Consider the following 20406-nt stretch of genomic DNA (forward strand, 5'->3'; position numbering starts at 1 on the left):
AACTCTTTAAGCACCAGTGACGATGCTTCTCCAACTAACAAAGCAACTTGTACATGAATAAAGTGTTGCTATCTTGTAACAGCGGCAAATAGGAACAGCGACAAGTGTGTACTAAATCGCTCTCCTGCCAAAATCGCCTTCGGCCCCGACTTACAAAGAAGCCTGGGAGGCGATTTCACGAGACACCAATCCGTCCTTCCCCCATCTTATATTTGAACAAAAAGTTGGAAACATCAAATCGTAAAACCCCGCCAACGCCATGCGTTTTTCGCCCTCGAATCTGTGGCTCTGAGACGTATCCTGTCGTTTATCTAACCATGTGTACTGTATGGGAGAACCATTTGTGTAGCCATTCGTATGCGTGCACACTGTCCTTCCCTTTGAAGGGAAAAAGAAGCATTTTTCAAGTCCAAAAAAATGAGAAACCGTAGAAAACGCCATGTAATCCGGGTTGTACATCGTGTATTCTCACAACGCCGTGATTGAAACAATCCAGTAGATAGGGAATGCATCCTCATATCTGAGAGACGAGTCATAAAAGTCGAGTCGTTGCGCCAAAATATGAAGTTGCCAAGGAAGTTCGTGTAAAAAAATGTAAAAAAAATAAAAATAAAATAAAAAGAGTTTTGTCGGAGGATTAAGATTACCAATAGAATTATGCCGTGAGTTTTGAGTGTCAGGGGTGAGAAACCTGACGCTCAAACACCTGAGCCCTCCTGGCATGCGACAGCCATCGCGAGTGCATCTAGACCGCTAGGGGTCCTGCCAGTGACAGGGCGGTTAAGAATAGGGAGGTTGCGCCCACTCATGTCCCAGGGTCCGCTGCTGATACTGGGCGAGGCCAGCGGGGGTGTGGGAAGGGGGTAGGGGTCGGCATCGCGTCGACTTCTAGACGAGGATGTGCGGCTCGCGGAAGGACGACCAGATGTAGAGTTGCGGCGAGCATCAGCGAGTGATGTCCTGTGACTGCGCTGGCTGCCGGAAGAACGGCTCTTGTCCTTGAAATGCGTTTCAAGGTGCTGCTTCATGTTATCGGCGCGAGTGAACTTCTTCTGGCATCCTGCGAAGGTGCACTGAACAGCCTTTTCTGCAGTGTGAATTTTGGAGTGACGCGAGGCGTGGCCAGAAGTTGTAAAGGTTTTTTCGCAGCCGTGAGTGTCGCGATACCGGCAGGGGTATCGCTTTCCGGGGCGCTCGGGCATAGGCGAGGATCGGGGCTGGCTGACCATCTCAGCGTCGTATGAGGCCGAACGGGCACTGTCGGCGTAGACGACATGCTTAGCGTCCATGTTGTAGTCTTGAGGAATAGTGTAGATAACTTGTTGTCGAGGGTAGTAATCCACGTTGGGAGTCATGGGAGAGACGGGGTCATTGCTCATTTGAGAGTCGTAGGAGTCGGAGCGCAAGAGCTCTGGGGTGTTGGGTGAAGAAGAACTACTGCTGGGGGTGGGGTAAGACTGGTTGAAAGCATAGCTGGAGTGGAAACTGAGGGGAGGTCTTTGTTGTTGCGGTTGCGGTTGTTGGGAGGCGCTTTCGTCGTTTAAGAGCGAGATCCTTCGACCAGCGGCGTTGATTGCGTGCATCGTCATTGTCGAAACTGTTGTGAATCTGGTGGATGTAAAAGTTGGAGAATTGGTAGAAGAGCAACGACTGGTGTGGTATGGCCAGGGGGACTCTCTAATACTATGTTATGTGCCTGGATGCGGTGGCAGCACAGCGTAGTGGAGTGAAGCGGGACTTGATAGCGGGATGGCTAGTCGCGGAGCCTGTCTAGACTCGGGGGACTGGAGGAAGGGATTGATAGCTCAGAAGTGCCTCCGCTTTTAGGAACACGAGACTAATGGGTTTCTCGTGGGCTGTTGCGTGTGTACCTGAAAGGCGACAGGGATGCTCAGCAGCGTCTGCAAAGGGAGAGAGATGTGGTTTTGGCGGTGACAAGTTTGCGGATGTTTCCACAAAGCTGTGCAGGTAAAAAGGCGTCTAATGTCGAGTTCATATACTGCAGATATGCAGAAAAAGTAGGCAAGTTCCGGTAGTCTTAGCTTGCAAGCGATGTTGTTATTTGGATAGGTAACGTAGGTTGCCGAGGAGTCCAGAGAGACAAGTCAAGTCCAGGGAGCAACAACCGAAAAAGACAGAAAGAGCAACTGGAGACAAGGTGGTATACTGTGCTGGTTGAATCAAGTGTCCAATGAAATATGGTCAACAACTCTGGCGAGATGCAGTTTCGTAAGGGAATAATGGTGAAATGTACGAAGAGTGAGAAGTCGAGGAACATCAAACGAAGCGAGGCTGGAATTGAAGGATGGCTGGAGCTTAAGTTTATAAGTAACCCGTTGGAACCAAGGGGAGCGAAACACACGCCTGTAGGGGAGGGGGGCGTACAGCACAAGCACAGCAGAGAAGAGAAGAGTATAGCAAAAAAGAAGGGAAAGGAAGGGATGGCATTGGGGTGGGAATCAAGCATGGGATTTTTTGCGCAACCCCATCGATCGATGAGATCGAGAAAAAAGTCGAGTCTGAGTTGAAAGTTACGATGAATAGACGTAACTAAGCTTGGACGAGCCACAGGCATGGATGGATGGGGTCCGTCACCGCTAACGGCAGGTAGTGGTGTGTCATTAAACCTTTTGTTTTTTTTTCCCCTCTCCTCTTTCCCACTCTCACTCACAGTCTTGTCTCCGTTTTCTACTGTTTGCTCCTCCTCTTGTTACAGCGCACACACAGAGAGGAGGGGTGTGTGGTTAGTGCACCCTGTCTTCCAACAAAACCCTGGCCTGGCATGGGAAACTCTCCAAAAAGGCACCTGCCCTGAGAGTCATCACAGCAAGCTCCCGCTCCCCCTCATCTATCTGTCCCTGTCCAGTGCCCACTCACTGCCTGCCTATGTAGCCAAGGCAAGGTTTGGCCGACAGGCAGGTTGCCCGGTGCGAGCGACCGCTGAGACGGTTTTGGTCGGAGCTGCTACTGTACCTTCAGCAGTGTGGAGGCCTTGGGCGGGCGGTATTTAGGCCATCAGCAAGGTAAGGAGAAGAAAAATCACGTCTCTGTTCCGCATTGAGTTATCTCTCGTATGGTATCTGACCCAGAAAGTTGAAGTTTCATTATAATACGGATACCACGGAAAAGTATGGGAGACATGTTCTCAAACTCTGGACTGAATTTTCTTTTCTTTTGATTATTTCCTGATCTGATTCTTCTTTTCCTTCTCCTTTTCCATTTCTTATTGCTTCTTCATAACTCATGTCCCAGAGAGAAAACAGCACACTTGGTGCGACATTGACACGGCATGGTGTGGAGTCATTTGCCAGGGACGAGGGGCTCTCTTCCAGCTGTAACCGACAGGGATAGGCTCTCTCCATTTCTCTCTTTTGGAACTCCTGCCAGGGTTGAGGATTGATGGAGTAACCACCAAACAGGGTCAGCGTTCAAAGAAGGAGCCACTGGGGCATAAGCCCGAGGGCTTGATTTTGACCTTTACTTAGCGCAAGCCACCGCTAATTCTGGGAACGCCTTCCCCTAAATGGCACTCGCTCAAGGAAATTGGACGGGCGACTGGCTGCCTACTTCACCTCAACCTTTAGGGCCTGTGATGTCGATCGCTCGCTAACGTCCGGGCTACAGATAATGCAGTAGCTATTCTTGAACCTCGCCCTCAGGGTATCAGAAAAATTGGCCGCTGGGAACATAAGAGACAAAATTAGTATGTCATTTTATACTACTCAAACTATAGTCTCTAGGCTATTTATTTTTGTACCATAAGTCTTAGGAGGTCAATTTTTCTGGTACCCAGTAGCTCACCTACCTGCTCTGCTTTGTTTTGCTCCGTTTTACTTCAGGTCGCCCGTATTGAACGTCCTTGCTACGTTGGGGGGGCATCGGACCCTCCTGATGTGACCATCACACAATGCCTCGCTACAGTACGGATACTGTACTTACCATCTCCACTACAACAAAAACTAACTTTCCCAATTTTGAGACTCATCTCAGGACCGTATCCAAATGGTTTTTGGACTCTAACAAGAGACACTCTCTCAACTGCATCGAGGCTGCCGCGGCGCAACGCTTTATCATTACGACACTTGCCCACCTGCAATTAGCATCGCTGACTCTAGGTAGGCATGTTGCCTGGCTGCCCAGCTGATGAGGTGCTTCAGGCTACTGCACCTATCCCGCGGAACGGCGCTCCGGACCTCTGGACCCTGATTTCCAACTGTGATCTCGATCCCAAGTTGTGAGGCGTCACCATGACGGATAACCGGATCAGTTGAGGCAGGTGGGTAGTGGCTGGAACAAAGTACCTACCTCTGTGTCAAGCTTGGCTGTGGCTTACCTGGGACCCCGAAACACTGTACCGACAAATTTATAGTGCCTTTTATATCGCACCATAGTGACGTCAATACCACAACAACCAAACGTTAGTTGAAGGTCCAGCCTGTCGAAGATTTCAAGCTGTTGCAATACTGGTACTGTCTAGTCTAGACAGTCAGACAGTCCAGGTAATCTCCTGGCATGAACAACCGCGCTACACATGCACTCAGGCACATACTACCCCTCTTTGTATGTACCTATGTATCTTGAATGAAGCCACAACAGCTACACCAAAGGCAGGCAAGCAAGCAAGTATTACAGTACGACAGAAAAAAGGTCTATTTCATAGCTCATGCAGGGCCCAATCCTGTTGTTTCCAGGATGATGTCTGTACCGGTATTGGTCGGACCCTGTAAATCCTCTTTGTGTCCCAGGGTTTCTCCATGCTCATGCTCAACGCCAGAGGATGATCAACAAGCAAGAGGAGAACGATCATCAACAAGATCCAGGAGCATGGGAATGGCCTGGCTACCTACCTGGGCGTTCATCGAGCGTCTTTGGAGAGGTGGTAAAAAAAGATTTTCCCCCCCGCTCTTGGCTCAAGCTCGCTTACTCTCTCAATCACCAATACCATCGATGACTGGTGAGCCTTTGCTGGCTGCCAATGCAACACACGAGAGGGGCTGACCATATATTGAGCAAAGAGCGCCGTCATTGTGACAAGATAGTTGTTGAGGCCAAAGTGCAACCCCTCCCGAGCAACGTCAATAAAGCTTCATGGTCACAACAGAAACAACAATACAGAGTACAATGTGCCTTACTAGCCACACTGCCACACTCACTAGCTCTGGGGAACGTGCCCCCATGGTAATCCCCAAGGGTTGTCGCTGGTTGCGGGCTCCGAATGGAGCAGACCATTGATTAGTGGGTTTCCCACGAGCACCCCTAAAAAGCTGGGCTTCACGGATACTTGGGACTGCATCGCAAGCGGGCAGATGTGGAGGGGCGGGGAACGGACAATCATCCCCTTGGCGCTAACGCTCCCAGGGTCGCCCCAAGGGTCCCCATCAAGACTGGGGGAGAGAAAACTCTGTCAGCCAATAATCGGGAAAGATCGATAAAATGGCGATCAAAGGAGTTGACGGAGACAGGGTAAATGCCAACATTGGGCGCTGTTTATGGCCTGCACCAGTTGCAATACGGTCAAAGTCAAGTCGGTCAGTTCATAGTCATGATCAGTTTTGCCAGTTCTTTGAAAATAATTCTCTGTCGCTGGAAGAGAAAACATGGTATTCTGCAGAGTTTGTGAAATTGGTGGTGTCTACACAGATATACATACATGCTGATTTAGCATCATCAGAGTTGCGTTTTTGGACACTACAAACCGTTTCGAGGTTGGTATTCAACCAATCGTGAGCTTGCGGATGCCCTCCGATTACCCACCTGGCAACTCTATCTTATACACCGTTTTGATTTTCTACAGGGCTCTATTGCGGTGCTTGCGGTTTGTTGTTTGCTTTCCATGGGCGTGGAGCAAGAGCCTAAGCCCGTCCTAAGGGTGTCTCATGAGCCTGGAGTGTTGAAGACTTGACGAGTTGAATTTTCATCAGTTCAGGTGGTGGTTTTCCCCCATCTCGGCATAATGGCCATGTTGGAGGGCGCCAGTATCGTCCAACCGTACCGCACTAAAACGACACTTGCTGATAACCTGATGAATGAGGAGGTTTCGCATATCCTCCGTTTAAGTTGACTGGTCCATTCAGACTGATCGACCCTGGCCTAGCACAAGCACAAGCACACTGGACCTTGCCTCGCCTTGTCTGGTTGCACCCCCTCTTACGTCGCAGAATTGACTTTTATTTTGCATCAACCTTTACCAGGGTTGCTTACGTCGAAGGACGATGCTCACAGATCTTTGTCCAATACAATCTTAGTGTTTATCCAAAACCCATTAACCAACCTCGATCTACAAAGAAATCTTGACAGCCCTCCGGCGGGTTTGCTCCGGATTGTCAACCAAGATCTATCGAGTTCTTGGAACCCTGAACTTGGAACGATCAGGGTCCCTCCACCGTGAGATACCATCCGGAGACGACTCTCTTCTTCCCTGAAGAATGCTTTGCATACATATCATGGCACTTACGTCGTTGACCGTTGACGTCACCAAATCTCCAACATGGCTGAGCGCCGCTGTCTGTGCTCAGACAGACCCAAAACTGTCTTGTCTCGGTTGACGAGGGGAGAGCATCGGAAGATCAGAAGAGCACTGGCAATGGCAATGCCATTGTAGCCATGAATCAATTCCACGACTCTATTCCCAGGTCGGCCACTATCCAATCCCATCCGGTACCTTCTGCCGGGTCAAGTACCATGTCTGTATGCAACAAGCACTGCAGACTTATGTACAAGCCTCAGTCAATAATATGTCCCGGTTAATATTAAGCTATGCATTGTTTCCAGGGTAGCAGGGCTTCCATCTACTTCTAATGACGCAATTGTCCAGACCAAATCAAGATATCTTGATACAGTACCCATACTGGGGAGCATAGACACTGGCGTTGACCCATGATCGCTTCCCATGTAAGGGAATTTTGTTGATGTCTAAGCAACCAAATCAGGTAGGCATCGAGATGACTGGCCAGTTGGCTTCATACATACTCACGGATGGGGGAGATGGAAACAATCGCTGGCTCTGTTGAGCGTTGAGCATGACCTTGAATGCGCTGTTTCATTCCAAGATGGAGAATCAATCAGATCCTTCTGCTGCACAGCCGCAGCAAGATTTTGAGATCTAGTCTAATCGTTGGCGCCTGTGCCGTAGTCGGGTTGATAGAGATCGAAGGGCTTCCAGAAAACAACACAGGCGTTCAGTAAACGCAGGGGGGGATGGGACTGAACAGTGCTGTGCGCAGATGACCGAAAGTCAAGGTGTATGTATCAGCCAAGCTTGGTTGCTGAATGAATGTCAGCCAGGGTTCTGTTTCCCTGGTCAGCGGGGGCATGGTGAATGGCGGCAGTGGCAGCGCATCGGCTCTTACTGAGTGCGATCGAAGCATCGAAGACGATCGAGTCAACGACGCTCAGTTGGGATCTTGGGACAGGAGGGGAATCGGACCCTTTTGGGGTTCTCGGTGCTGCCCTGTGTGGAGTACGCTTGGTGTCGGATGCCCTGGCAGGGCAGCCTCATCGGTCCCGTCCGCGTGGCTCCTGAGGGTCCCGCCGCCTCAGTGACCGAGGGGCTTTGATACAGGATTTCAAGGGTATTGGGGCTTCGAGGGGGCGTGAAGGCATGGCACCGGAGAAGAGGGCCCGGAGAGAACAAGGGGCTCGTCTAAATCTAGAGTACCCCGGCGATCATCCTCTCACCACTCAGCATGTCTACAGAGTCCATCAAAGCACACATGGCAGGCAGGGGGGCCAAACCCAGGTTGGCCCCAGAACAGGATGACTGGTGGAGAGAAGGGGGATTTAGGGGACCTCGCCTGTGACGCCGCTGAACCATGATGTGATGCCTTGTCCTTTCTCGCTTGTTTGGGCCCTTCTGCTCGGGACATTCAGCATTCTCTGACCAATAACAGCACTAGTCTGAGAGTATTCTTGGTTCTTGGAGGATAGATTGTCAGGCACAAGCGGCTACCAGCCGTACGCCAAACCAGTTGACCGGAGCCAGGCGGCGAGCCAGCAACCAGTGGGAGCCAGTCCGAGCACAACAAGGGTCTGCTTAGTTGCTGGCAATTTCGTCAATTCTTGGAGCATTGCCGACACTGCTCGGGGGCCCTGTTGTTCTTTGATGTTCTCACATTCTCTGGGGTCATGCAAGTGCATACCAGGGCAGGTTATCACCGCCTTTCTGTGATAACTTCCATCTTCGATCCGCTGCGCCGCGCGTCGTTTTTTCAATTCTGCCCAGCGACTGCCGGGGCATTGACATTAGGCAATCTGACGTTGGGCTGTTATATAGATATGTTGCCTTTTGTTTCTCTACTCTGGTGTCGTTCTCTGTATGCATTCGCAACATTGTACTGGTGGTGCCAGCAAGCGATGGTTCCTGTTGTATAATGGCCCGCCATACTCTCAATGTCCCTCAGCGCTGGTCGCATGAAGCACTCGCACTGCGCGAAAGGCGCTATATCTTTATCATGTTCGCAATTTTGTATCAGGGAGTGTTCCAACTGTTGTTTTGTCTATGGTTTCTACCTGCTGTGCTACTATGTTTTGTTCCTTGCTTACTACGGATACATGGGGCTAGCTCGCGGCCGCACAAGAGTCCTTGCTCGGTATTGGATACGCGGGGTCATATTACCACGCCATGATAGTTTCCTTTGCCAGTGGGAAACTCCTGTTCACGATGCAACATCTGCGGACGGTTATCCTCTTACTAGCCAAAACCTAATCTATAGCTTCGCAGTGCTAGTCTGCTTCAGTATCTTACTCGTGAAGCACGAGGTTATCTAGGTTTTCTCTACCATGCCCATCTCTCTCAAAAAGTTGATGATCTTGCTACAGGACATATGAGCCTTATTGGTCAGATCGCGACATCGTCCATAGTCAGTTGGCGAGTGAAATCAGGGTTGATGTGTAACAAGGGGTGGGTTGTTGATTGGAGTAGTCGTTTAATTAATGCTGCCAACTTTTCTTGTTCCAGCAGATAGCAGCGCATTGTACTATGTATCTGGTAGTGTATTCAGATACATACATAAATAACACAGCAAGCTTACCAAGTTGTACGCGGTTACAAGACGGCATTCTCACATCTCGATACCCTGAAACAAGTGTTTCTGGCGGTGTAAAGGGTCTCTACCCTTGTCGGAACAACAGCAGGGTTCCCGTACGGGCTGCGCTTGACGACAATCAGGAATGTGTTCTTTTCTCTAACTACTAAGGTATAACAGGCTTGAGTTGTAGATACAACTGTTACCCTGTAATTGCAACACAACACAGCGAACCTGCCAAGGCAGGCGACTGACTGCCTAACCGCATGCTTACATTGCAACCGCAACACGGATATCTTGACGTCTCGGAACCTAGGAATGTATCCCTAGTGTGACTGGAAACAAAGGGCCTCTCGTGATGTGGCAGGGCATAAGAATCCTTTGGAAAATGAAGAAGAAAAAAGGGACCAATATGCTGCAACCATGTTTTCGTTTGACAGGTCACGCTGGTGGTGAACGATGATCACTGTCGATCGATCGAGATTGGTGATTTATATTCACTCCGAGTCAGCCCGGTTTGGGCCAACCTAACCGCCCTCTGCTGCTACCTCAGACCGTTTGCCTGTCCACTTACTGAACAGAGCCAGGTATCAACCCGGCAACTATGCCTCGTGTGTGCGAAACTTACATCAAGCCTGTTTTTTTCTTTCCTTTTAGTATTATTACCACTTTGAGCACAGCACAGCACAGCTCTCGAGACAATCAGTCAACGCATTTCAAGAGCTACCATCGAATTTGAGCTACTCAAGTACGACTAATTTACTTTTCCATCTTTTCCCCGCTGTTGGTATTTCGCAGCTCCTCTCCCTGAAACGCCTTGTTCGCCGGACACCCGCCTTGGGACAATTAATAATTCTTTCTTTTCTGTGGTGCTGTTGCTCGGTGTAGCTTTAGCTATGGATAGCGTCGCATTGTGATACGTGCAAGCTGGGTGCGGCACCAGCTCCGCGAATTGCAAGCTGATGCGATACATACATCATCGGCGATGATCGCGATGATGCAAATGTCATATTCCTCATGCTATTCAAGCACTTTCCCATGACGACCCACCCTCCATGTTTCCACAGTACAATACTGTCACATGCCGCGCTGTACCGTACTGTATTGTGGTGCACCGTATCGCACTGCTGTCTCTGAATAATAACGAGGATGATGTTCTGTTTTGATCATTTCGATGCTGAGGGACCTGTTTTGGTCGAGCCTGTATCGACTCGCTTGGCTGTCGGAAGCTCTGGTACCTTGAAACCATTACCGCTCGACGACCCTCCAACCTGAGTGAAGGCGCCGCCTTTGAACCACCTGTCCTCCTCAGCTTTGCGCTTCTTGCTAAGCGCAGCCTGCGTCTTGGGATCAACGAGTTCCAGACCCTGCACAGGGGTAAATGCCAGAGATGACGATATACCAGCTCCTGACCCAACCGTGCTGCCGACTCCAGTCGCCCGCAGCCCGCGACCCCGTAGATCAATGTTGGATGCTTGGCCAAAACCACCTATAGACGAGGCAGCACCACCAACAGTGCTGTTTCCGCTCCAGCCCTTGTTTTTGGCACTGACCTTTGCTCGGGTACGCTGGTCGATCTGAGTACCGCGGATACGACCGTCGTTGGACTGTCCGATCATGCCCATACCAACGGTCCCCTCGCCAAGACCATAACCGACTTCCTTCTCCTCCTTGCCAAAAGCCAAGCGGTTCTGTTGTTTGCGAAGGTCCGTCATGGCGAGCGCCTCCTTTGCCTTGCGGGCACGTCGTCCACCTCGCTTGCGGGCCGGCTTGTCGTCTGGGACTGGAAGCGCACGCTGACCCTTGTTGGGCGGTGGCTCTGTCAACTTCTCGAGGCGCTCGAGACATGCTGATTTAAGCTCCTCTCCTGTAGACCCGTCCGGGCTTGAATGTATACGATCGACCCGGGCAGCCAAGACTAGCTTAGCTGACACAACTCTCAGGGCCTGCTTTCTCAGGTCACTTGGAATGGCCCGGATAATTTCCGAATTGTAAAGGTAACCTTGTTGTCGAACGCCGATATTTGTAGCCATTCCGGAGTGCTTCTTCTTGGAGCCCCAACTGGCAATGTTACAAGCAGGCGTCTTTGAGAGACCTGTGAGCCCGCCTGCGTGGTTGAGGAGCTGGGCAGCTGTAAGGGAACCGACAAGAGCGGTCAAATTAGGCGCAAAGATGTTCATGCGCGACTGGACGTATTCTGTCAACGTCTGCTTGGCGTTGTTGAGAGATATGGTCATCTCACACGCTTTGTAGACGCGCTGAAGCTCCTCTGGGGTCATTTCATGACCTTTGGACGTCGTGGCCTCGACCGTCACAATCATGAGTGAGGGCCCATCCAGGACAGACTTGAGAGTTATTCCCAGAGGGTTGTCGGTTGAAGTCTGCAAAGCTTTGATGCTCTCCGAATCCAAAGGCCCATTTCCTATGATGGCGACGACCTTGGCATATTCGAGTGGTGTCGTGACTAGTCGTTCGAGTTCGGGGAACCGTGTCGAGTAGTGATCACGGATGAATTTATGGACGAGAGCGACCTCTCCATCGATCTGGGTCGACAAGCTGTTGGATTGTGTTAGGAGATGATATTCGGGGTGGTCTTCGATATTTCCGATGTTTGTGTTTTGCGTCGCGGCTTGCGATCGAAAATGTGCGATTTTCTGTAACGTTCGAGGCAATACGTCAGGACTGTTTCCAAAATAACTGATGTAAACGAATCGTTCATCGAGATGCGACCGTCTAAAAGACAAGGGGATATTGGTACTAACTTCAAGAACTGGTTCCAGCGTCTGCATCAGACTGGCCACGCTTCGAACGTCTTTGACTCCCCCGAGCTGCATCTTCTCGACCTTGATCTTTGCCGCCTCGGAATCGTCTCTGTCGTTCAAATCGGCATCGGAATCATCGTCATTCTTTGCTTCGGCATCTCCGTCTAGTTCCATGGCATCACGATCGCGGTCGCCAGTCGCTTCTTGGTCCTTGATGAGGCCATCGTTGTTCTCCTCTTCAGCTTCATCTCCCGAGCCTCCAAAATCGTTAAGCAGATCATCTGCGTCGGTCGACATGATGGCGGCGCGTTGCAAAATGATGACGTGGATAGGTGAGAGTGATTGTCGCGAAGGAAGTCGTGGAGTAGCAATAAATCAATCTAAGCTAAATATTTGCTATGGCTTCGGGGTCCGGAAAAACACGACCTAGGTAAGGTACTGTAAACTAAAGTTAGTGGTCAATACAGTTACTCTCTCTGTACCTATATTTCCGGACCGTCTTCCTGGCTTGGCCGGTGACAAATAAAGAAATTTGTAAATCGGAATAAAAATGTTTCATGGTATTGATTCATGACCTTCTTTTCATTTTCTTCTACTTCTACTTGATGAAAGATGTCTTAAGTCTTCTTTAGACCACCCAACTTCATCAATCAACCCCTGGCCAATTCGCTCCACATCGCTGTGGCTGCATCGAGCATCAATCCACCTCTCATTGGCTAGCCACACCTGAATTTTTGAGCCTTGCTTGTCGCGTCGCTGTTGACCTGGAATTTTATCCATCCTGGCAATTCATTCATCTTTTATTTTCACCCGCCTTTGCTTCGCATCGACGGCGTTGATCTCATCAGGAATATTGATCGACAAAAGCGAATAGCACAAGATGGAGTCATCCAGGGGACCCCCGAGGGTCAAGAACAAGGCCGCCGCGCCTGTTCAAATCAGTGCCGAGCAGCTGCTTCGAGAAGCTGTCGACCGACAAGAAGTTGGAGTTCAGGCGCCTACCCAACGCTTCGCTGATCTGGAGGAGCTCCACGAGTATCAGGGAAGAAAGAGGAAGGAATTCGAGGATTACGTTCGACGAAACCGATTAAATTTAAACAACTGGATGCGATATGCGCAATGGGAGCTCGAGCAGAAGGAGTTCAAGCGCGCCGAGTCCGTTTTCGAGCGCGCTCTCGATGCCCACCCCAACAACGTTCAACTATGGGTTCGTTATATCGAGTCGGAGATGAAATCGAGGAATATCAACCACGCGCGAAACCTGCTGGACAGAGCCGTCTCGAGATTGCCACGAGTCGACAAGCTCTGGTACAAATATGTTTACATGGAGGAGATGCTGGGCAACATCCCCGGAACTCGTCAGGTTTTTGATCGGTGGATGCAATGGCACCCGGACGAGGCTGCATGGAGCTCCTACATCAAGTTAGAGAAGCGATACGGCGAATTCGAACGGGCACGAGAGATCTTTCGAACCTTTACCCAGCTTCACCCCGAATCCCGGAACTGGATCAAATGGGCCAAGTTTGAAGAGGAATACGGCACAAGCGATTCGGTACGGGAAGTATTTGGAGACGCGGTTGAGGCATTGGGCGATGACTTTGTCGACGAGAAATTATTCATTGCCTACGCACGTTATGAGGCCAAGCTGAAAGAGTATGAGCGCGCTCGAGCTATATACAAGTACGCTCTGGATCGCTTGCCACGATCCAAGTCTATGATTCTCCACAAGGCATACACAACGTTTGAGAAGCAATTTGGTGACAAGGATGGGGTGGAGGATGTTGTATTATCCAAGAGAAGGGTATATTATGAAGAGCTCATCAAGGAGAACCCCAAGAACTACGATGCTTGGTTCGACTACGCAAAACTCGAGGAAACCTCCCAAGACTCTGACCGAATTCGAGACATATACGAGAGAGCAGTGGCTCAGGTTCCACCAACACAGGAGAAGCGACATTGGCGACGATACATCTACCTATGGATCTTTTACGCGATATGGGAAGAGATGGAAGGGCAGGATGTTGAGCGGACACGGCAGATTTACAACACATGCCTGGGTCTTATTCCACACAAGCGGTTCACATTTGCTAAAACCTGGCTCATGGCAGCGCAATTTGAGATCCGGCAGGGTGAGCTTACTGCAGCACGAAAGCTCCTCGGACGCGCCATCGGCATGTGTCCAAAAGACAAGATTTTCAATGGCTACGTTGATTTAGAGCGCAAACTGTTCGAGTTTGTGCGATGCCGTACTCTCTACGAGAAGCACATCGAATTTAACCCAGCCAACTGCCAGACATGGATCAAATTTGCGGAGCTGGAGCGTGGATTGGACGACCTGGAACGCACGCGCGCCATCTTTGAGCTTGCCGTTCAGCAACAACAGCTTGATATGCCTGAACTACTGTGGAAGGCATACATCGACTTTGAGGAGGAGGAAGGCGAGTACGAACGTACACGTGCTCTTTACGAGCGCCTGCTCGAGAAGACGGACCACGTCAAGGTCTGGATCAGCTACGCACATTTCGAGATCAACATTCCCGAAGACGACGAGGAAGAAGGCGACGAGGAGCAGCCCGTCAGCGAAGAGGCCAAGGCAAGGGCACGCAAGGTATTCAAACGAGCGCACAAGAGTATGCGAGACCGGGATCTCAAGGAAGAATGTGTATCACTTCTCAACGCCTGGTTGTCGTTCGAGCGCACGCACGGGTCTGCGGAGGACTTGGAGGCGGTTCAGAAACAGATGCCACGCAAGACCAAGAGACGGAGAAAGCTCGATGACGACTCGTGGGAGGAGTACATCGACTACGTCTTCCCTGCCGACGACAAACAAGCAGCCAATCTCTCCAACCTCTTATCTATGGCGCAGAGCTGGAAACAACAGTCAGGCGGAGGGCTCGGCGCATGAGGACAAGCATAAGCATATTGCAGGCAAGCAACTCTTGGTGCCAATACACAAATACTACTCTCATACGGCTACATCTCGATATAATAATAGTACCATCCTACTCGGATCGTGCCCATTTCACCCTGTCATAATTGACTATTGTACGCCTGACCAAGTTTCCTCGTAATGTTTGGTGCTTTAGCCCAAGAACGAATGATCCACTGCAGGGCAAAAGCAGCATCCCTCTAGTCACTTCTGTTAAAGCAGGTTGCACAACAAAATATCTCGTGATTGATGCAGTCGACTGCTGGATGAGTTGGCAATGCTAGTGGATACACCAACTGACGTCATAGTACGATGACGTCTTGGCAGAAAACTAGCTCTGGAACTAGAACCAAGGTCAAGCAACCAAGAGGACAGGAACAGGACAAGGATCTTCATGGCTTTAGAGCTCCTCCGTAGACAATAGATGAGTTTATTTGCTGTCTCACTCTGTTTCAAACTTGAATCATCAGACTACACACAACGCCCTCTTTTTGCCCAAGAGTTGACAAACCCTTTCTTTATATAAGCCAAGATTGTTCATTATACATCATGATTCGTCAAGTTATCTTAGGATCTGGGTGAGATCTAAGCCCCTAGCTCGTCTTATATCCAGAGTAACATAAACATCATAAATACATAATCGAGGGTAAAAAAGAAGAAAATCCCAAATCCATATCCATCATGTCATATCGTTTCGCAGGCGCCTAGATCCCGTCGAGGGATACATGGCTCATAGTAGTTCTTTTTTCCCATATATTCCCGATCTCGTCGCACTTTGTCCAATCGCTGAGAATCGATCTGCAACATGAAAAAAAAGCCGTTCTTCCCGGGGCCGGATAGCCGCGTTCCCACCTGTCATCATCGTGCATACAGTGACTTCCCGTCACTTACCTACCGTTTCTTATTGCCCCTCTGGTCTCATCTCGTTGGACCATTATCGTCCTCCCATAATTTCCTCCCTTCTAGAGGCCTTCTATCCTTCTAGACCCAAATCCGGCACGTCTGCAGTGGAACGTGACCATGCATCTCATCGTTGGACAGGTATGTATACTTGTGCCGGCTTGCCGGGATATGGCTATGGGCCTGCTTCTGCATCTTCAGGATAGGCTGCTTGCCCCATGAGTGGGCATGAGCTTTCACCTAGTTCTGCAGGAATCGAGCCACTGGCTCAATATCGGCGATGGTCTAATGCAATCATCGTCGTTAGTCTTTGTCTTGAATACACATGTGAAACAAATGTGGGCAAGGTTGCGGGGAGAAAGCAAGTGTGCTTCATCTATCTGATGCATCAGGGGAATTTCAGCAGTAAACAACCACACACCACACACCACACAGCGCCGTAGGTCACATTCACACCGTCTCCTTCTCTTTTCATATTCCCTGTTTCGTATCTTATTGCCAATTTGTCCAATAGCGCTTCTGTTTGTTGGGCCCAAGATTTTATCATGAGCTAAATAGTCGTTTCGTCATAAGTCATGAATTTATGTGTTGTGGTTGTTGTTTGGGGAAAAGGTGTAGTGTGGGTTCAACCAATACTCAATAGGGAGATGGCAACCCGTTGGGATTTCTCCTGTAGGTGTCCGTCCCGTACGGTTCCGCGGGGAAGGTATTTCCTCTGTATGGTTTTCCTTGGTAGTCTCGGGGGTCAGAGTATTCATACTCGAGGTCCGAGTCGTACCCATCAACTCTCCGAGACGAAGGAGCCCAACTATCGGCTCTTGACCTGCCATCGCCCATTGATTGATGTCTCACCCGGCGTTCCACTCGTTTCTCATGACGGCGAGCCTTCTCTTGGTTGAATTCCTTGCACTCTTTTGTCAAGTCCTTGGCTTCCTTCATCTCGGATATAGCTCCCTTGATACCCATAGCAGCAATGCCCACGGATGCGGCGTCTTGCATAATCGCTTTGGTCTTGAGCTTCTTGGCATCAACCTCGCTCAGTCGTCCCTCTTTGACAGCCTTGTGTCTGGCATTCCTCTTCTCCATACTAGAATAGACCCCGTGCGCTGCGTGGATAGTGGCTACGGCCGCTAAGCCTGTAGTGATGATTTGCTTACCTCTCATTTTCTTTGCTCGTTTCTCGTCCTCATCAGAATCTCCAATGTCTGATGACGAAGAGGAGTAATCAGAGCGTCCTCCTCGTCGCCTCTCTCTGGGCTTCTCTCGATAGGATCGGTCGTCATCGTAATAGTCTCGGTTGCTGCCAGCTCGTCTGTCATCGTGCATGTCATCCGAGTATCGACGGGAGCGACTGCCACCACGCTCGCTAAAGTCATCCTGATCGCGGCGGCGTTGGTATTCATCGGTGGCAGCTGCTCCTGCGCCGGCTCCAAGACCAAGTTTGGCCAAGCCATTGCGAGCCTTGTCAACAACGCTGCGGCTTCGGCTGCGCTGGCGGCGACGGTCTGGAGAGGGGCTATAAGAGGCGCTCCTTCCCCTTCCCCTTACGCTGCGGCTCCTAGATCGCGATCTTGAACGATCCAGAACCTTCTTTGCGCCTAGGGCACCTAGGCCAGCGGTTGCAAGAGCAGCAAGGCCACTGGCCCCGCCGCTTCCGCCTCCCTGGGACTTGGAGCGGGCGCGCGAGCGGGAGCGGCTACGGCCAGTCTTGCGATCCTCCTCTATATCGTTTCTTGAACCATTGATCAAGCGGTTACCGACCAAGCCACCAATGACAGCTTCAGCTAGACCTCGCTTTCCTCCCTTGTCATCAGTTGCTGTATCGACAGCAGCGGCACCAGCAGCAGCAGTAAGGATGCGCTTGGTCTTCTCACCCTTCCAGCCACCAGGCTCCTTGGCGACACGGAAGGCCTCTGTAGCACCAGCAAGAAGAGATGCCATGGCAGCCTTTTGGATCTTGTTGGCGCCACCGCTACCACCAGCATGAGAGCGAGATCGCTCACTCGAGGGACTGCCTCCGCGGCGGCTCCTGTTATCTTCTGAGCCACCGCCGGTAAGACTTTTCACGGCAGCGCCAAGACCAGTAGCTGCAATGGCACTCTCAAGGAAGTTTTTGTGGCCCTTCTTCTCTCTGGGGCTTTCATCTTCGTCTGAGTAATAATCGCTGTAGTAACCATCACGGCCTCTTTGGAGGATCATGTTGGCCTTCTGGTCCTTCTTGGCCTGCTGCTTGTCGTAAAACTGAGCGCCCTGATAGGCGGCTAGAGCGCCAACACCAGCCAGGGCTGCGGTCGAGAGGGGATTGCGTTGGATTTCAGTGCGCTCCTCTTTGGCTTCACGGCGATCATACAACTCCTTACCGCCGGCAAGAAGGGCGGCACCGGCGACGGCTGCGATGATCTTCTCGTTCTTGGACATTCCCTTAGACTTGGGCTTGCGATCCTCATCCTCGTAGTAGGGGCTGGAGTGCCCTCCCCGGTGAGAACGGCGGTCATATTCACGATCGCGAGGGTCGTATCCCCGACGATATTCGTATTCTTCTTCGTAGTAGTTTGGTCCGGCGGATCGAGCACGACGAATATCGCGGGTGCCAGGTGGGGGGAATTCACGGCGAACCTCTTCTATAGATAGATCGCTGTCTTCACGTCCACGAGGGACGATCTCGCGGTGAGTCTTTGAAGTAAAGGAGTCTCGAGGGTCGAGATAACGGGGGTCTTCTCGACGTTCCTCTCGCACATAGCGGCGAGAGTAATCCCGATCGTACGGGTCGTAGTTGGCCATAGGGATGTTGTGTGTAGTTTCCTTTGTTGTCGATATGTTCTTGTGATGATGCAATGATAAAGTTTCGCTGTATAGTTGATAGTTGTGATGAACAATATTGGACGTTGTTAATGTAGAGTTGTATGATTATGACGAGGAAAGAAAGAAATCGAAAGAGGATGGATGTGGCGGGAGGAGCAGACAGATCAAGAAAAGCAACTTGCAGAAGAAACCCAGCCACAGGCAAGGCAAGGGAAGGCCCAAGCCCAAGCAAAACAGGGTCCTTTGGTATTGCAACAAGGGGCGGAAGGCATCTAGGACTGGCTAACTGGATGGACGGAACGGGAGCAGTAGAAAGTGGGCTAGGCCGCACCTGCTTTACATTAGCTTGGTGGATGGATGGGCATCAATGGCATACGAAAGGCAGCAATAGAAACAAGTCGCATCCCTGCTGACTTTTGACGCAACTTTAAGAGCATTGGAAGCGGCTCTGGCTAGGCTGCGTCACGATAGCTCAGACTTCATTTTCTTTTTATTTTACCTAATATGATGATCAGGCTGTCTTGATATCACCGACTTTTCTTCTCCTTCCATTCTAACATACTGCCTACTAACGTTGAGTTGAGGTAGTTACGTATAAGCGGGGCGGGACCAACGACGTAATGGAGAGGGGTTCGTTCGCGGGAAGTTGGACGTTGGACGCACAGCGCTGACGCTATTTGACAGGGATCTCGGCCCTGCAAGGCCCATTACAAACTCTTGGGCGTGCTGGGCGCGGCATTCAGCACCCAGCTGGGCACAGCCCAGTTTCGTTTCTTTAAACCTTCGATCGTCTCTCTTTATCAGCAGCTGCGCCACAACTATCCGTCCATTTATTCCACTTCAACCTCGCTGCGACGACCGGCAACACCGAACATGATGTGATTGATAGAGTCTCTTCTCCGCTCTCATGCGGTAGTTGACCTTGGCAATTAACTAAGTCATTGGGCACTCCGTGTCGTGTTCTGAATTCAGCTCTGTTCTGTTAATTTGATACCAACTGTCCAGAAGAGTTGAGCTGTTCAATGTTGGTAATACTATCTATAACCTAATCAGCCCCCCAGATCTCGCTCCAAGCAGTAAAGATCATCTTGAAACGAGGCTCACAGGCCGTTACCCGAAGTGATAGGCCACGGCTCGTGCAACTTGGTACGAGGGAGGACATCTGCATATCGACGATCCTCGATAAGGTGCTTGTCCTAGTCTTGAAATCGAGTTTGCCACTTTTGATGAATTGTCTGTTACATGGTTATTCTCTTCTAGAAACGGTTGTCACTGTTGTGAAACTTGGGCTAGAGACACGAACTAGTTAATTGACAAGACAAACCGGGCGGAACTTTAGACTGCCCAATCGTCTACTTCCCTCCGCACCATACATCCCATTTTGAATTTGAGCTTCGACATGATGAAATCCGCAACATGTGACGCAAGAAACTGTGCCTGCTGATGGTAGTTCATGACCGCCTTGGCGACATTTTTACCACATGAGCCACATCGCTTTATCAAATAGGATGAAAAGAAAATGCTGTATTTCGGATCAGAGTCTGACTATGTGATAATAGTGACGTCCCTTGCGATATGTATTGAGGTAAGGGTGTTTCGGTGGGATCACAAGGCGATCGTGCGATGACTACCGGCTATTCAATTCAGCCTTATGGTCACTATGGCGTCGGCAGTTATCCAATGATCAGGTATGTTGTGTTTTATTCTAACGGCTGCCTGGTATCCAACAGTTAAAGGCAAATAACGTTCGCATACACTGCATACTGACTCTTGGGGCGGTCTTTATTCAATATTGAAACGGTAAAGTCACTGGGCTGGATTGTGATCTCTTAAGGACATAGATTGCTTGAACAGAGTAAGAGTTGGAACCGATAAACGGTACTGTTGTATGCCAAAGTCATAATGATGAATTTCGTGTTAACACTAGACGCTCTAGTTCAAAAGTTCCATGGATACTTTGCAAATGCTAAATGAGCAAACCCAAAACTCT

At 50.3% G+C, this 20406-nt stretch overlaps 6 protein-coding genes across 6 annotated transcripts; 2 read left to right on the plus strand and 4 right to left on the minus strand.

The window, feature by feature from the left end:
• Positions 1-86: 86 nt before the first annotated feature.
• On the minus strand, positions 87-566 carry FGSG_11927 (uncharacterized protein). Its single transcript, XM_011318779.1, has one exon. The coding sequence runs from the start codon at positions 457-459 to the stop codon at positions 151-153; it is 309 nt and encodes a 102-aa protein (XP_011317081.1). The 5' UTR covers positions 460-566; the 3' UTR covers positions 87-150.
• Positions 567-698: 132 nt separating this feature from the next.
• FGSG_01298 (uncharacterized protein) lies at positions 699-1589 on the minus strand (the record flags this gene model as incomplete). The annotated part of the gene is made up of 1 exon (XM_011318780.1): positions 699-1589. One exon carries the CDS (start codon positions 1587-1589, stop codon positions 699-701), a length of 891 nt encoding a protein of 296 aa, XP_011317082.1.
• Positions 1590-3907: 2318 nt separating this feature from the next.
• Positions 3908-4998, plus strand: FGSG_11928 (uncharacterized protein; the record flags this gene model as incomplete). Its single annotated transcript, XM_011318781.1, is given in 4 exon segments — positions 3908-4115; positions 4120-4234; positions 4542-4560; positions 4588-4998. Coding segments are annotated over 4 exon segments (753 nt in total).
• A 5191-nt stretch (positions 4999-10189) lies between these two features.
• FGSG_01299 (uncharacterized protein) lies at positions 10190-12082 on the minus strand (the record flags this gene model as incomplete). The annotated part of the gene is made up of 2 exons (XM_011318782.1): positions 10190-11677; positions 11786-12082. 2 exons carry the CDS (start codon positions 12080-12082, stop codon positions 10190-10192), a joined length of 1785 nt encoding a protein of 594 aa, XP_011317084.1.
• A 583-nt stretch (positions 12083-12665) lies between these two features.
• Positions 12666-14690, plus strand: FGSG_01300 (pre-mRNA-splicing factor clf1; the record flags this gene model as incomplete). The annotated part of the gene is made up of 1 exon (XM_011318783.1): positions 12666-14690. The coding sequence occupies one exon, from the start codon at positions 12666-12668 to the stop codon at positions 14688-14690; it is 2025 nt and encodes a 674-aa protein (XP_011317085.1).
• A 1560-nt stretch (positions 14691-16250) lies between these two features.
• On the minus strand, positions 16251-18395 carry FGSG_01301 (uncharacterized protein; the record flags this gene model as incomplete). Its single annotated transcript, XM_011318784.1, has 1 exon — positions 16251-18395. The coding sequence occupies one exon, from the start codon at positions 18393-18395 to the stop codon at positions 16251-16253; it is 2145 nt and encodes a 714-aa protein (XP_011317086.1).
• Positions 18396-20406: the final 2011 nt, after the last annotated feature.

The sequence above is a fragment of the Fusarium graminearum genome, chromosome 1, assembly GCF_000240135.3.
Source record: "Fusarium graminearum PH-1 chromosome 1, whole genome shotgun sequence".
Lineage (NCBI taxonomy): Eukaryota > Fungi > Ascomycota > Sordariomycetes > Hypocreales > Nectriaceae > Fusarium > Fusarium graminearum.

Coding starts and splice junctions, on each gene's coding strand:
- FGSG_11927 (XM_011318779.1), bottom strand. CDS start 459: ATGTACAACCCGGATTACATGGCGTTTTCTACGGTTTCTCATTTTTTT.